This window comes from Myxine glutinosa, chromosome 1, assembly GCF_964187855.1.
Source record: "Myxine glutinosa chromosome 1, kmMyxGlut1.1, whole genome shotgun sequence".
NCBI classification, from domain to species: Eukaryota; Metazoa; Chordata; class Myxini; order Myxiniformes; family Myxinidae; genus Myxine; species Myxine glutinosa.
The window spans coordinates 338,381,704-338,397,516 of NC_136261.1; the positions used below are offsets into that span (position 1 = coordinate 338,381,704).

Consider the following 15,813-nt stretch of genomic DNA (forward strand, 5'->3'; position numbering starts at 1 on the left):
GATGTGTTAATTCAGATTATTATATGCTTTAACATGTAGTGGTTCGGCAATTATTAATTTTTTAGACAGGCAACTGAGAAACAGGTAGGAGCCGGGTGGCCTGCAGACATTAAAGGAATGAGAATGAAGTTTGCAATTGGATTACAGCAAAAGTGATCATTGGGAATGATAAAACAACCATTATGACAATGGCTCCAAAGCTTGGGATGGCGACCTCATTTGGTGTCGCGATGATAAAAAAAAAAAAAAGTGGTCGCGAAGCCGTCCGGGGTGGTGGTTTTATCGTGCTACATTATTGGCAAAGGGGCGGAATCGATGTACCGCAGCAAAAATTTCAAATCCTTACATTTTGTACTTTCTGTTTGTGAAAACATCACCCAAGAAGACAAACTTCCTCTAAGTGAAGTAACAACAAAAATAATCAATATTCTACTGCAGGCCAATCATCTGCCGCACCCCCATCCTTCTCCTGTCAATTCACTCTCTCCTTTTCCAATGCCCGAGGTCTTCATTGCAAACCTCAAACATACCCGCCATCTGCTGTAATCATCTATACCGGATCTTCTGTTCCTTACTGAGGACTTCAGATTGCTGAACCCATCTCCACCTCCCTGGCTACATCCTCCACCACAAATTCTGCTCCAAAGATGACATATGCACATATGTCTACTTCAACATCTCTGCTACTCACCTTCCCCATTTTGAGCTTTCCAACCCTGATTTTCAACTTCCTTGGCTCATAGTCTCTCTCCTCAATCGCAATAAATTCATCTGCTGCTTATATTGCTCTCCAGACTGACAATCACATGCGGATATTTGACCACCTAATTACCTGCAAATCCAACAAACAACCCTCTCCATCTTCTGAAATAAACGTTCTTGGGGATTTCAACATCCACAACTCCTGGAATTTCAACTCCAGTCAAGCTGGGACCGAAGCAGAAGCTTTCACTATCTTCAATGACCTGTGCCATATATTTGCACCCAGGTGCATTGCTGACTGCTCCTCCAATAGATCCAATGCTTTGGATCTTCTTCTCACTTCCAAACCTCATCTTTATCCTTGTTTCTGTACCTGTTGGATACTCTGAACACCATCTCATTACCACCTGCTATCCCTTACAGCATCAGTATTCTCAGTCGACCTACTGCATCCTTTGGCAATGTGACTCTGAGGACTGGGATGACTTTGGCCAATTTTTTCATCTCCAAAGTCACCTCTATCCAGCAGACCTTTGACAAGCTCTCCTCCTTCCCCAGCACTAGTCATGCCTTCTCGTCTTTGGCCAAGAGGATCTCCTCCAACTTCCATGAATCAGCTTTTCCTCCTCTGAACAATCCTGATGGCTCCATTTCCAGCTCTTCTAAATCCAAATCCAACACCTCTACCTCTCAGTTTGCAGTCGACTATACTCTGGACACCAATATAATTCCTCCTACCTTTCCTAAATCCAACTCCCTTATATCTGTCATCAGATTTTCCACTCACACTTAAAGTTCACTAGACCCTGCTCTTCCTTGTCATCAACAAAGCCAATGGTCCAGATGGCATTCCTGCTGTTGTCCTCAAGAGCTGCACTCATGAACTTACTCCTCTCTTCTCCAAACTTTTCAAACTTTCCTACTGTACTAGTATTTACCCAGCATCCTGGAAGCAGGCCTATGTCTGCCCCGTCCCGAAGAAGAAGGGTGGCATGTCTGATCTGATATGATTCTCTCCAACTACCATCCAATCGCCTCGACCTCAAATACTGTAAAGTACTTATTGTTCATGGGAATTATCTTTCACAGTTTTCCTCAAAGTTGTTTCATGGTGTGTAACTCTCATGCATCAGACGTGATTACTGTCTACGTTTTCACGAGTACAACAAGGAATATTTATTCCTGGATTTTTCACTGAAATTACTTGACAGCGACAACCGCGGAAGTTAGATCAACATGAAAGATCAGTACTTTACAGTATCCCCTGCAAAAACATGTTCTGTCGAATTCTATGGAATTTGTATAATTGTGTATTGTAGAACCAGCTTCGTCGCAGGCTGACCTATCTCTTCCTGTGTTGATGGTGTCCTCTCTGACTCAACACCATATTTATTCTGGTGTCTCTCGAGGTTTTGTCATGTCACCTTCCCTCTTTCTTCTTTTCATTACAACTCCTCACACCTTTTTCATTACAACTCCTCAGAACAATGACCTCCTCACACCTAATTACAACTCTGCCCTTCCTTTGCGAACGATTCACCCTCCAATCCTCCACAAGTTATAAATCCCAGTACATACATCATTTCCCAGTCCCTTACTGCAGATCACCTCACAAATGTTGCCTCCATCAGTCATGATCTCAACCTCATCCCCCAATGGCGCTCCAACAACCTCGTCTCTTTCAATCAGTCTAAGACTCAAATCCTTATATCCAGCAAGATGAACACAGTCAACCCTCTTCTTCTCATGTCTAGCTCTCAACTCCAACAGTTCCCCTGCATTCATATACCATCTTCAGCAAATCTCGCCAGGCAGATTCACATCCTCAATATCGCCAAATCTGAGTACTCCAAGAAACTTGGTTTCATCTTAAGAGCTCACAGGTAATTAAACTCCCATTGGTTTCTCACCCTCTACAAATTTCAAGTTAGACGGTGATGGAATACTACACCCACACATGCCTAACGCAGTGGTTCTCCGTCAGTCATCATTATTCTGGATACGTGCAGGCCAATGCTGCCCGACTGATGAACAATCCGACTTTGTCGAGCCATCTTCAACGTTTGGCCCACATCGAGGAGTCTCTTCCCTGTGCCTCTTATACGATTAATGCCACAGTCAGTGCCCTGCCAAACTCCCTGTTTCTATCCCTCCTAGTCCTCTTCACTTTGTTCATAGCACCAGTTCTTCCTGTTGTTGTTATTGTTCTTATTGTTGTTGTTCATAACTTCTGCTCGCTACACTTTCTGCATTTCTGTCCCTTCCCGTCATATCAATTGTCATGCCTCCTCCTCCCCTACCTTCCCCCCTCTCCTCCTCCCCTCTCCTCTTCTCCTCCCAACTTTTTTTTGTATACAGAGTCAAGGCTCGTGTAAGAGCAAACACATTACACATGAAAACATGCACGGACCCATAACACAGACGATAAATAAAGGGAGCGGGAGACAAGAGGGAGAGAGAGAGAGAGAGGAAAGCATACATGCACAACAACAGTAGAGAACAGGGACGTCGGTAGATCTGCGGAAGGAAGAGAGCCGGTGGAGCGGAGGGGGGGGGGGGGGGGGTGAGGGAGTGGGGGAAGAGTATCCAACAGGTGCTCCCCTCCCCTCTTCCCTTCTCCTCTCCTTCTCCACTTCTCCCCTCTCCTTCTCCCCTCTCCTCTTCCCCTCTCCTCTTCCCCTCTCCTCTTCCCCTTGCCTCTCCTCTTCCCCTCTCCTCTCCTCTTCCCCTCTCCATTCCCCTCTCCTCTTCCCCTCTCCTCTTCCCCTCTCCTCTTCCCCTCTCCTCTTCCCCTCTCCTCTTCCCCTCTCCTCTTCCACTCTCCTCTTCCCCTCTCCTCCTCCCCTCTCCTCCACCCTTCTCCTCCCCCCCTCCCCTCTCCTCCTCCCATCTCCTCTGTCCCCTCCTCTCATCCTCCCTTCTCCTCACCCGCACAAATTCTCTTTGGAATTGCCTCCCTAGCAGTGCATACCAGACTTCTATCAACTTGCAACAATTAAACGAATCAATCTTTTAGATCTCAATGAATTATTCTATTTTTACACATTCGTTCTTTGCCTTTTTCACCCAGGGAACCCCTCTTGATTTTGGCCTCAACCCCTCCCAATGGTGTTAATAAATAAAAACATAAAAAAAAACTCAGCCAGGCCAGTGCTCCACTTACCAGATTCCTACCACACCGACGCCAATTTCTGAGACGCGGTGTGCCTTCGCTCTCACAAAACCAAGCACACAGACGATAAGTGGTTGTGTCAACATACCCAAGCCCAGGTGCCACCCAGGTTGATGTTGGTAGACACAAGGTGAAATTAAATTTTTCAGATTATGAAGACTTGTTAGAATGCCATATTTTCAACAGGCTGTCTATGTAGGATTTGGGGGTCACAGTCATTTGCAGCTGTCCATATGGGGTCTGATTGAGGAAAAGGTTGGGATTACCGCTGCATTAAGGCATTTCCCTTTCATTCAGCACATGCCAAGATGGCATCAGTTTGTTCTTATAAGGCAGAAGGCAGAGGTACCTTGTCCATTTGATTCTCTTCGAGCTGTTTTCTTGTATTCTCCAATTCTTGTGAAAGCCCATTCTGGAATTAAAAGAAAAAAATTGGTACAAAGCACGTTAAAGAAAGTAGAGGTTCCAGGGAACCTGAACTCAACTGGTCTATATCAATATGGTTAGAATATGCATAATAGAACCACAAACGATATAGTTTATATGTGCTAAAGAGGTACGGTAACGTTGAAGGTATCTCATGTTTAAACAGGAAACTAGAAAATGAGTTTTAAGTGAGGCATGACAAGTAAAACTACAATTACTTTTCTCAGATTTCAGACTTGAATTTATTTAGAAAGACTTGGTCAAACAATATACATGTATGGTATTGAATCAAGATATGTTGAATATTTCAATAGATGTGTTCAACAGGGTTTAAGTATTCATTCATCAAATCCCCACCTCCTCACACACACACACACATAGTCATTATTCATTGAATTGGACTCAAGTGACATTACAGCTTAGTCATTTTCTCTTGAATTATCCATACATTCTCACACTGTCAATAGTTTGAAAGACTAGTACATAGACAGGAAAAACAGTTGCTTAGTTGTGGAGTGGACAAATGCTAGATGCTCTTTTACTATGTTCCTAGCTGATTGTTCTCGTAAACAGCTTTCCAACATTTCGATCTTGAACTGTACGACTGTTCTTCAGGAATCTGTTGTTGCCAGAGTTTATTTTCGATGAACATATATAGTCGGTGTGGAAAGTGGCAATGCGTTGAACTCTGTGTACAACAACATTTAGAGCAAAACCATTACAATATTAAAGTACGCAATTTGCATGCTGTGATGATGAAAAACATGCCGCGAGTCTTTTCGGAGAATGTCCACATATAACTTGGGTGACAGATTGATTGCACACAGAAGTGATAGTCTATTAGTCACACACATGGATCCATTTGTTGCATACTTTCAGGAGTTCAGTATAGAGATTTGTGCTGAAAAGAAAGAATGTTTTTGAAAATAACGATGCAAATAGATGCATACCTACAGACATTATATATATATATATCTGTTGATATGCATCTATATGTATATGCACTCCTTTTTTCATGTCTTTACCCCAATTGCAAGACGCGATACCCATAATGTGTCAATCCGATATACTGTGTATATTGTACAGTATACTGCATGCTATGACGGTAGGATAACTGTCAAGGTTTAGGAAAAACTCCTCCAGATGTACCCAAAACAAGCATAGAATGCTCATATCCCCTGCCAAGGGTGCTTTTGTATATGACCTGGAATAGAACTATACCCAGAAAATGCATCAAGTCCAACTTGTTCCATATAGAGGAGAAAAAAAAAAAAAAAAAAAATTAAATGCCATATATAGCAAAAGGTACCAATTTATCTTCATGTTAGTGCACATGCAAAGATTTGTTACAAAATGTGCAATAACTGTCCTAGAATAGAGCCCCACCTAATAAAATGCACTAAGTCCAACTTGTCTCCATGGAAAGCAGAAAAATAAATGTTCTTTAAAATCTCTAAGTGGCAAAAGGCACCAGGTCAGCACCTAACTAATATGCGTACAAAGTTAGGTTAAGATATATTGAACGGTTTTTGAGTTCTGCTCTGGAAACGAAATGTATAACAAAATGCACTATGTCCACCTTGTTTCCATGGAAACCAGAAAAATGAAAATTTTAAAATATCTTTAAGTGCCATCTTTAAGTGGCAAACTTTAAGTTGTGGTCTTTAAGTTGTGGTCTTTAACTCTTTAAGTGGCAAACTTTATGCCATCTTTAAGTGGCAAAAGGCACAAGTTTCATCAAATTTGATCAGTATTTGTGACATTTAGAGCTTGGAAGTCGTCCAAACTGATGTTTATGGGTCAAGTCATGTCATAGGTCACGACGAGGTCATTTTTCGGACATCGTCAAAACCCGTAATATATGTGTTGAGGTTTGTTACATACTGTTTACACACTAAGTTTCAGCCTTCTAGCTACATTAGGAAGTAGCAGATTGACAAAAATGGATTTTTCAATATGGCCGCCCTGCCGCGCCCATTAATGGGCGTGCAACGCCCAAATGCAATCCCAAACTAGTTTATGTCTTAAAGATGCTGCATAACAAGTTTCATCAAATTTAATCAATATTTGTGACTTTTAGAGCATAGACGTCGAATTGTTTACAGACGACAGACAGACAGACGACAGACGGGCGACGGACGACGGACAATGGGTGTCGACAAAAACTCAGCTGGACATAGTCCAGTTGAGTTAAAAATGGAATGTATTTTCGTTTTAATTTTCAAAAAAAAGATGATGAATCTCCAATACTTGTTTGATATTCAATGTGAATGAGTGTCCAATTGACATGCACAAGCCACCTTCTCCTCGAGAGCGGCCATGCGCTCTTTGAGATGCAGTTGCAAACGTTCGTTGGACTCTGACAGAAGCCGGTCTACTGTATCGGACAGGCGCTTGTTGTGTTCCTCGTTCATCTTTTCACGCTGCCGTGCCTGAGAGAAGAAAGGGGCAAAATAGCATCGGAGATCAAAATAATGACCATCATTTTGCAATACAGACTGGAGAATTGTTGACGGACATGGCTCCCTACAAGATGAGACAGAGAGAGATTAACCGAAGCGGGAAGTCGTCTTATTGGAATACATACATGTAAACAGTGCACGGAAGATTGAGGGACAACCCTGGAGAGTCTACTTTTTACATGGAATATAGATCGGAATGGTAGGACCCAGAGTAATTCAAAACGATACCCAGAACGATAGGAAAGGGAATCAACCACCATAAATAACCTTATGAGTGGAGGATCATGTGCCTCTGACTCACCTGGGCCCAGGTCAGACAGGCAGATTATCTCCCTCCCCAAAGATCGTTAATGAGCCAGCTTGGTTTTTACTTCTAGTCCAATAGTGACTAGCTCGGCTTCCTGAAGGTTAGAATCTAAACACCTAATACTGTTCCTTCACCTGGATTTGAGCCCACGACCTCAGAGAGCATTGTCCAGTACCCTCACCAATAGGCCACCACTGTACCCAAACATATAGCATGAATAGAACCACCTTTAGAGGCCATTTTTCCCCACAGAGCAGGGTTGGCCTTTTTCGGGCACCGTGGTCTCCTTTTTGAAGCAATGTTTTATGGCCGGATGCCCTTCCTGCCGCCAACCCTGTTGGTCACCTCTTGCGACACACAAGGAATTACCAGTGAGCTGGTACTCAATTTGTGGACCTCGGAAGGATGACAGGCTGAGTCAACCCCCCTGGTATTAATTCAGCGATCGACTGGGATTCAAACCCAGGATCCTAGGATCCCAAGCCGCACCTTAACCACTAAGCCAACACCAGGCCCATATCGCATGAATATTATATGTAAAGAATAATTAACCATCAAATTTTCATTTTCGGTTAATTATTTTCATGACATGGCAGGCACCACATGTGTGATGTATGTCGTTGAACACAGGAAAGAGCCGATTCAAAAATCTGCCTCAACCACCAATTGCGGTTAAGTGTATTTTTCTTGCAACGTCACACTGATGTCATAAGTTGTAAGGAGTCAAAAGCAATGACAGTCTTTCAATTCAAGAACTGTTTTGGGATCAAAACACAAATGTAAAATCTGTGTCTGTAAAGTTGTTGAGGGAACAAAGACTCAGCAGGACATTGTGTTTTATTGACGGGAAGAAATACTTGTTGAACAAAGTTTCTGCCACAAGCTTGACTCAACATCTCTGCACGACTCAATAAAGGTCTGAATGATCATCATATACCGACTTCCTTTGTCGACTTTGGCAATTATCTGACGTGCAACAGTTTAGAGACTCGGATTCATGCTCGAATGCTCGGAACTCGTGCTCACACTCATTCGCTGTACTCGACGACGCCATAATCAAGCTTCCAAAATGTGTAACAATCTCTTGAAAATAGGAGGATGTCTAAAGGTTAGCCTGCATTCATTGTTCAAGAAAATCACAATAGAAAGACACATCTCGGTGGTGTAAAGGAAAGACAAATTATTCACACATCTGCTTTTACCTTTGACGTTCCACCTGAGCATCCACACATTCGCTGATGATGAGAATCTCACAGAAACAACCGAGTTGCGGCTGAAGGAGCTGCGATATCACGCGAGTCACTGCATGGATGCAGTGACTGCCACACTTCCAATACTGATGTGTGAATACATTTCATGTGTGAATAATTTTAAGGTGTGAATACATTTCAGGTGTGAATATATTTCAATTGTGAATAACTGACGATTTGAACAGCTCCAATACTGACGTCTGGTTATGCTGAAATACCATGCACGCTGATGCAGTGATTGTCCAAAACTACGCATTCAACACAGGTAATGTTAGAGGAAGTCAGAATATTGATGAAAAGCGTTCAAACTGTTGCAGCGCCAAAATTCAGTCGTCAGACAGGTTAAAAAGTTTACTAAATCAGCGCCAAAAAGTTTACTAAAAAAAAAAACTTTTGTTTTTCAACACAGTGTCCATTCAATGCACTCCCTCCAATTGTCCTTCAATTCAAAACGCAGATGCCGGTAAAATGTAAGTTTTCGTATGTGGATTATATTGCAGCACAAGTATTGAAAGTATGGAAGCCATCATGTATGAACCACCTTTCGAGGCCATTTTTACCCCACAGAGCAGGGGTTGGCCTTTGTCGGGCACCGTGGTCCCCTTTTTGAAGCAATGTTTTACAGCCGGATGCCCTTCCTGTCGCCAACCCTGTTAGTCGCCTCTTGCGACACACAGGGAATTATCAGTGAGCTGGTACTCAATTTGCCGACCTCGGGAGGATGACAGGCTGAGTCAACCCCCCGGCATCAATTCAGCGATCAACCGGGATTCGAACCCAGGATCCTTGGATCCCAAGCCGGCACCCAAACCGCGAAGCCAACACCACGCACCAGAAGCCATCATGTATCCACAAATTAAATTCAAGGAAGCAATTCTGTTGTTTGGAGGGGAGTGGAAGGTGGTGGCAAGATGAGGACTTTCAAAGGAACTATTGTCTGTGCAAATGACAATTAGGTTAGGAAGTATTGTACTCAAGCATCCTCACTATAGTCAAGATCTGTAACGAGGAGATTTTCATCTCTACAGATCACTCATGGTTAGCAGTTCACCACTATCTCCGGTCATCCCCATCTATACTTGTGATCTCTTCTACCCCAAATTGCCCCATTCCCAAATAATCCATTCTCCAGGTCATTTTGATTTTTGCCCCCCCCCCCCCCTCTCCCTGACCACTTTTCGTTTGTTAGTTTGTTTGTTCCTTTTCTGTTTCATCCCCGTTTTCTCCTTCCTCTCTTTGCTGTGTTTCATTAAGCTTGTGTGCAGCTTCTTCATGCCCATTTGGCCTTCTACCCCCATCCTCCCCTTGATCTCACACTCACTTCTACTCTGCTGTTGGGGTTTCTGCCCTTCCATTCTGCTGGAGCTCTTCCATAAGCCTCGTTCATGTCTACAGAAAGTGATGACACGAAAGCAGATGTTCTTATATGGTAGTTATTTTGTATGCAGCCTGTGGTCGCTGATTGCACCATTTTTGTCTGGAAGTGCGGTTGTGCCTCTGATGCAGTGCCCCTGTTACCAGTCAGCTGGTACTCATTTTGTCGACCTCGGAAGGATGACAGACCGAGTCAACCGACCTGGTGTTATTTCAACGGCATGACAGGGGCTCAAACTCAAGATCCAAAGATCTTAAGCCAACCACCTTAAACGTTAAGCCAACACCAAGCTTCTTATATGGTGGCGCGCCCATTCTAAAGATTTCACTGTTGCTAGCATTACGAGTTACCATACTAGTGGGACAAATGCATTTGTATAGTAGGAGAATATAAGAACTTTGTAAAATAACATTTCACTAACTTCACTCAACTCTCAAATTATCTCGAATAAAATTTTGAAGTTAACACTGAGCTATGCTCATAAAACAGTGAGACATTTCAGAAATGCCACAATGATGGCAGTCACAAGACATTGACTACATCGTACACTTTAAAACTTAAAAAAAAATTAAATATATATATATATAATTATATATATAATTTAAAAAACACTTAAAAATTTATATATATATATATATTGTTGCGGTTTTGAGATTTGTATAATAAAGGTTAAATTTCCCCCTCATAGTTAGTCACACAAACAACACGTAGCCTCGCGATAGTTCAGTTATTTCATAGTATGTGTGAGAATAGTCCTTTTCCTGTGTTAGTCTTGCGTTGAGTAGAATAATGAGAATAGCTCCTTTCATCACCTCCATTACCTTATGCTTCCATTGCCTTATGCCTCCTTACGCCTCTTTGTGCTGCCTTTGGCTTTTTGGCGCAAATTAACACGAGGCCGGCCTGGCTAATCGAGCAGGGACCGAATGAGGGCGGCGAAGAAGCTGACGGCAAGCGCGAGCCGCCAATCAGGGCTCATAGGGTGTGGCGGCAGCACTGCGTCACAGAATGTGGTTGGAACGTTCGAGAAGGTTCAGGGCGTGTCGATATAACCCGTCGCGCAAAGCCACCAAGAGGAATCGCGAGTTGAAGGAGCGCGGTGAGCAATTGAGTTACGAGGACTCGCGAGTTGAAGGAGCGCGGTGAGCAATTGAGGTACAAGGGCTGAGTTGGATTGAAGAGAGAAGTGCGGTGAGTTGGCGGTCAGCAGAGGACTTTGAAAGATACGGGATCGGCGAAAGACGCGCATGAACCAGGATACGCGCTCGTATGAAAGTGACGCTCGGTTGAGCTTGAAGCCGAGCGGCATATAGTGCATTGAGTTACGCGAGTGATAAAGTGCTGTGTAACCGCCAGCCGCACTGAGAAATGCGTACTTTGCCTTCCTACTTCATCGGCTGCCGTTTGTTTGGGAGACGCGCTATGAGGATCCTTCCACCGCCTGCTTGCCATCTTCGCGGGACGTGCTGGGACCGTGGAGAGCCGGACGGGGCCGTTCCTGGACGACCAAGTCAGCGCGTTTGGCCTGAACATCATCCTGCCTTCAATTCCCTGTGTGAGTGCGAACAGGCCCGAGTCTGGGATTTAAGGATAAGACTGATTAAGTGCTGCTCTGTGTCTCTGCATCTACCGATCATTGTACATACTTGTGGGAATAATAATTAAACCTGTATTCTTCCTTCCATTCGATCGTTCTCGTGTTTTCCTCATTGACTAAGCGTGGTACGAGTAGAATCGCTCGAATCGGGTTCCACTACTAGAAAACTGCACGGACCATGTGGTACTCAATCCGCTCGGTGTACCCAAATCACACGTGGCTCGTGCGAGGCTTGCTTCCCCGCTTCCGTGGCGGCGCAGGGATTTAGGTACGAGCGAGACTTGGTCCCGAAACCCTACCTTGCGTTTGCCCGGAAGAGGCGTTTCAAGTCTCTCGGTTCCGCCAAGCCCAGAAAGAACAAGGGGCTTAATCCCCCCTTGGTAAGGGTAAGAAGGGTGGCGGAGAATCGTAACAATATATATATATATATGTATATATATATATATATATATATATATATATATATATATATATAATTTTAAAAAAGCATAAAAATTTCTATATATATACAGTATATATATATCAGTATGCAGTATATATATCAGTCATTATGCGACTTCATACCATGAGTGGTGAACCACCATTAAGGTATCCCATCCAGCTCTGCTGTACCTTAATGGGAGCGATAAGCACCGCCTACCACACGGTACATTATTTCTGGCTTCCACTCATTATATGGAGTCGCCTGAATGCGGTCGGGAGTAACCAATCAAATTATAATTTAAGTTATCCAGCCTAATGAGCGCACGCTGTGACGTCACCGTCACGTACGTGCGCTTTGCCTGCCAAGCTCCAGAAGAGCCATCTAACAGTGCGAAATTTAGATCTTAGTTCAGATACTGTCATAAGTACATACAACAACTCACAGTTACCGACCTGGTTTCGCCCTTGTTGGGGCTTCTTATGAAGGCGCCTTTTTTATAATAAAAAAGGTAAAAAAAATCAAACATTTAAACAGCTTTGGACGTGCACCTTGACCCCACGGCCGAGGCACACCGTCCATCAAGACGGTGATGTATTGGCATACACATGCACCGCAACCCAAAGGCTGAAGCACATGGTCAATCAAAACACATGCATCCTGACCCCAAAAGGCCAGAATGCATGGTCATACAATTGGACCCCTCCTCCATAGGAGTGAGTCCCCATGATTTCAACACCATGCCGTTCTCATCATCAGGGCAATGCAGTGAGACTTGCATACACTTATGACTCTGAAAACCTTTAGGTTATATACCAGTCATTATGCGACTTCATACCATGGCTTAGCGGTTAGGGTGCCAGCTTGGGATCCTAGGATCCTGGGTTGGAATCCCGGTGATCGCTGAATTAACACCAGGGGGGTTGACTCAGCCTGTCATCCTTCCGAGGTCGGCAAATTGAGTACGAGTTCACTGGTAATTCACTGTGTGTCGTGAGAGGCGACTAACAGGGTTGGCGGCAGGAAGGGCATCCGGCCATAAAACATTGCTTCAAAAAGGGGACCAAGGTGCCCGAAAAAGGCCAACCTCTGCTCTGCGGGGAAAAATGGCCTCTAAAGGTGGTTCTATACCATGAGTGGTGAACCACCATTAAGGTATCCCATCCAGCTATGCTGTACCTTAATGGGAGTGATAAGCACTGCCTGCCACACGGTACATTATCTCTGGCATCCACTCATTGTATGCTCATTTATATGAGATTCATTTATTTATACTCATTATATGACAGTATCTGAACTAAGATCTAAATTACGCACTGTCTGATGGCTCTTCCGGAGCTTGGCAGGCAAAGCGCACGTATGTGATGGTGACGTCACAGCGTGCGCTCATTAGGCTGGAGAACTTAAATTATAATTTGATTGGTTACTCCCGGCCGCATTCAGGCGACTCCATATATATACATACACATATATATACATACACACAAATATGAGAGCTCATACAATCACTTACAAACAAGAACACAATGTATACAAGCTGATAATTGGCAGACATCGGACTGACAGACAAATCAAGTTATTGAGAACGTAAAAGATTGTGAGTGAGGATGTGAGTGATGTACAGTGTGCTACCTGTTTCAAGAAGTATAAAGAAGAATAAAATCTCAAATATATCCCCAATAAAAGAACTGTGGGGAGGATTTATATGCGTGGCCATGGGCATACTCGTTTAAAAGACACCCTGACAGCTTTTACAACCAAATGAATGCAGACACGTCAGGCAACATGCTCTCAAAATCAATTTATGCTGCAGGTCCAGTGTTACCAGCTGGGACCACTCCAGGATGATGGTTTTAGCCAGATTGGAGCCCACCTGGAAACAGACTCCGAACCTGACGGCTCAGATGTTCAATATGATACCAGCCGATTGGCTCAGATGTTTCTGCTCAACATCCATTAAACTTCTGGAATTTCATTAACATCTGCCTTTCAAGGTAGGTATTAAATTCATAAAATTATTATTTAAATAATTCGGTGTTAATAAAATGCTAATTAATTATTAATAGTAGAATATTAATAAATAAAATTGTAATAAAATCATAAAAATATTAAAATATTAAAATATTAAATATGAAATAAAATATAAAATTTAATAAAATATAAAAATAATAATAATAAAAATATTAATTAAAATTAATTAGATGGATAGGTATTAATAAAATTGAAGATAGTTGCCATTGGCAACTCAAGGGTGGGCCATTATGATGTTTGTTTCTTCTTCTCCACTGCCAAACTCTAGAACTCTACCTTCTCATGTTTTTCCATACACTTATGACCTTCCCCTTTTGAAAAGCAGATTTTAAAAAACAAGCAGTTTTTACTTCCTCAAAAGCTTCAAGACAATTCTTTCTTTCTTCACTTTTCTATCAATGAAGCTCTTTTATTTAAGGCCTGGCCTCGATGAGGACTATATAGTCCGTGACTGGAGCCTTCAACTTAAAAAAGAAGTAATAAACAATTTTAATATTTTCACTTAGATTTCCCAAATATTTTCATAAAATTTGGCAAAGATGGCCAATCTTCACCCCAATTTTGTGTTTATAATCCAATAGTGGTTCAAACCTAAATTTTCTGTTAATCTAAGTCAACAATGAGAAACTAAAGAAATCTGAAAGTACAATAATTATAAATACTGGTGGCACATATAAGCATTACCCTCTGAAGCTCTTGATTCTTTTCTTCGAGCTGGGTCTCCAATTGTCGCAGTCGCTCTTCAATGTTCCCGTGCCTTTCCTCAGCCTGAGAAAAGAATCAACTAAATAAACAAGTGGTGGTAGGAATGGGCTATTTCAACATTACCTTTACCAGCTTGCACACCATCGTCCAATTATGAACAATCAACACAGAGGAAGTCCACTTATCTGTTATACTTTGGTTAAACATTAGGAGACTAAAGCAAAAGTGCAACGTAAGTCTGGCAAAGATTTGTTTTTAGAGATTTCACAAAAAAATTGTTGTCATGACAAGTAAAACGTGTGTGACACAAATAGTACATCAGTTCAATAAATCCAAATCATGATGCTAATGTGGAATATATGGTTGGACATCAGCCACTGGAAACTTACGAAGAAGAAGATTTCTTTATCTTAGTGAGATAATAAATTTATGGAACAGAGTAATAATAATAATAATAATAATTCATTTATTTTGTATAGCGCTTTTCCAGAAGCCCAAAGGCGCTTTGACAGAGTGGCAAACATAATGCATAACAATACATGAAAACAACAATTGCAAAAAGACAAGAATCAATAGGGAAATATTTAAAGCAAAAGGAGGGAGAAGGAGAAGAGATAGTCAGGGGTTAAATGCTGTGGGTTGAATGTTGAATGCAGTGTTGAACAGGTGGGTCTTTAGTGATGTTTTGAATGTGGTGAGTGAGGAGGAGTCTCTGATGGTGTGAGGTAGTGAGTTCCAGAGGGTGGGAGCAGCGATGGAGAAGGCCCTGTCCCCCCAGGATCTGAATTTGGTCCGGATGGAGGGGGTCAGGAGGTTGGTACCAGCAGAGCGGAGGTTGCGGGTGGGAGTGTGTCTGGAGAGGAGGTCAGCCAGGTAGGATGGGGCCAGGTTATGGAGGGCTTTGTATGTCAAGAGGAGGATTTTGTACTGGATTCTCTGGGGGATGGGGAGCCAGTGGAGCTTGTAAAGGACGGGGGTGATGTGGTCACGGGTCCGGGAATGGGTGAGTAGACGGGCAGCGGAGTTCTGAATGTATTGGAGTTTATTGGTGATTTTTGAGGGTGAACCATAGAGGAGGCTATTGCAGTAGTCCAGACGGGAGGTGATGAAGGCGTGGATGAGGGTTTCTGCAGCCGTGGAGGAGAGGGATGAGCGGAGACGGGCAATGTTTTTCAGGTGAAAGAAGGCTGACTTTGTGATCTGTTTAGTGTATTTGTCGAAGGAAAGGGTTTGGTCAAAGATAACGCCAAGATTCCGGATGTGAGGGGAGGTGGATACTGGGATACCGTCGATGTTGAGGGCAAAGTTATGGGTGGATTTTGTGAGCGTTTTTGGGCCAATGATGATTATTTCAGATTTATCACA

General features: G+C 42.9%; 1 protein-coding gene across 2 annotated transcripts in view; it reads right to left on the minus strand.

Moving 5' to 3' along the window:
* Window positions 1-15,813, minus strand: part of LOC137412574 (liprin-alpha-1) — a 394,428-nt gene that overhangs the window by 107,984 nt on the left and 270,631 nt on the right. For both annotated transcript variants that reach the window (XM_068097905.2, XM_068097904.2), the window contains exons 9-11: window positions 14,428-14,511; window positions 6,601-6,732; window positions 4,224-4,286 (exon numbers count right to left, since the gene is read on the minus strand). In XM_068097905.2, the coding sequence (XP_067954006.1) occupies window positions 4,224-4,286; window positions 6,601-6,732; window positions 14,428-14,511 (279 nt within the window). The remainder of the gene's footprint in view (window positions 1-4,223; window positions 4,287-6,600; window positions 6,733-14,427; window positions 14,512-15,813) is intronic.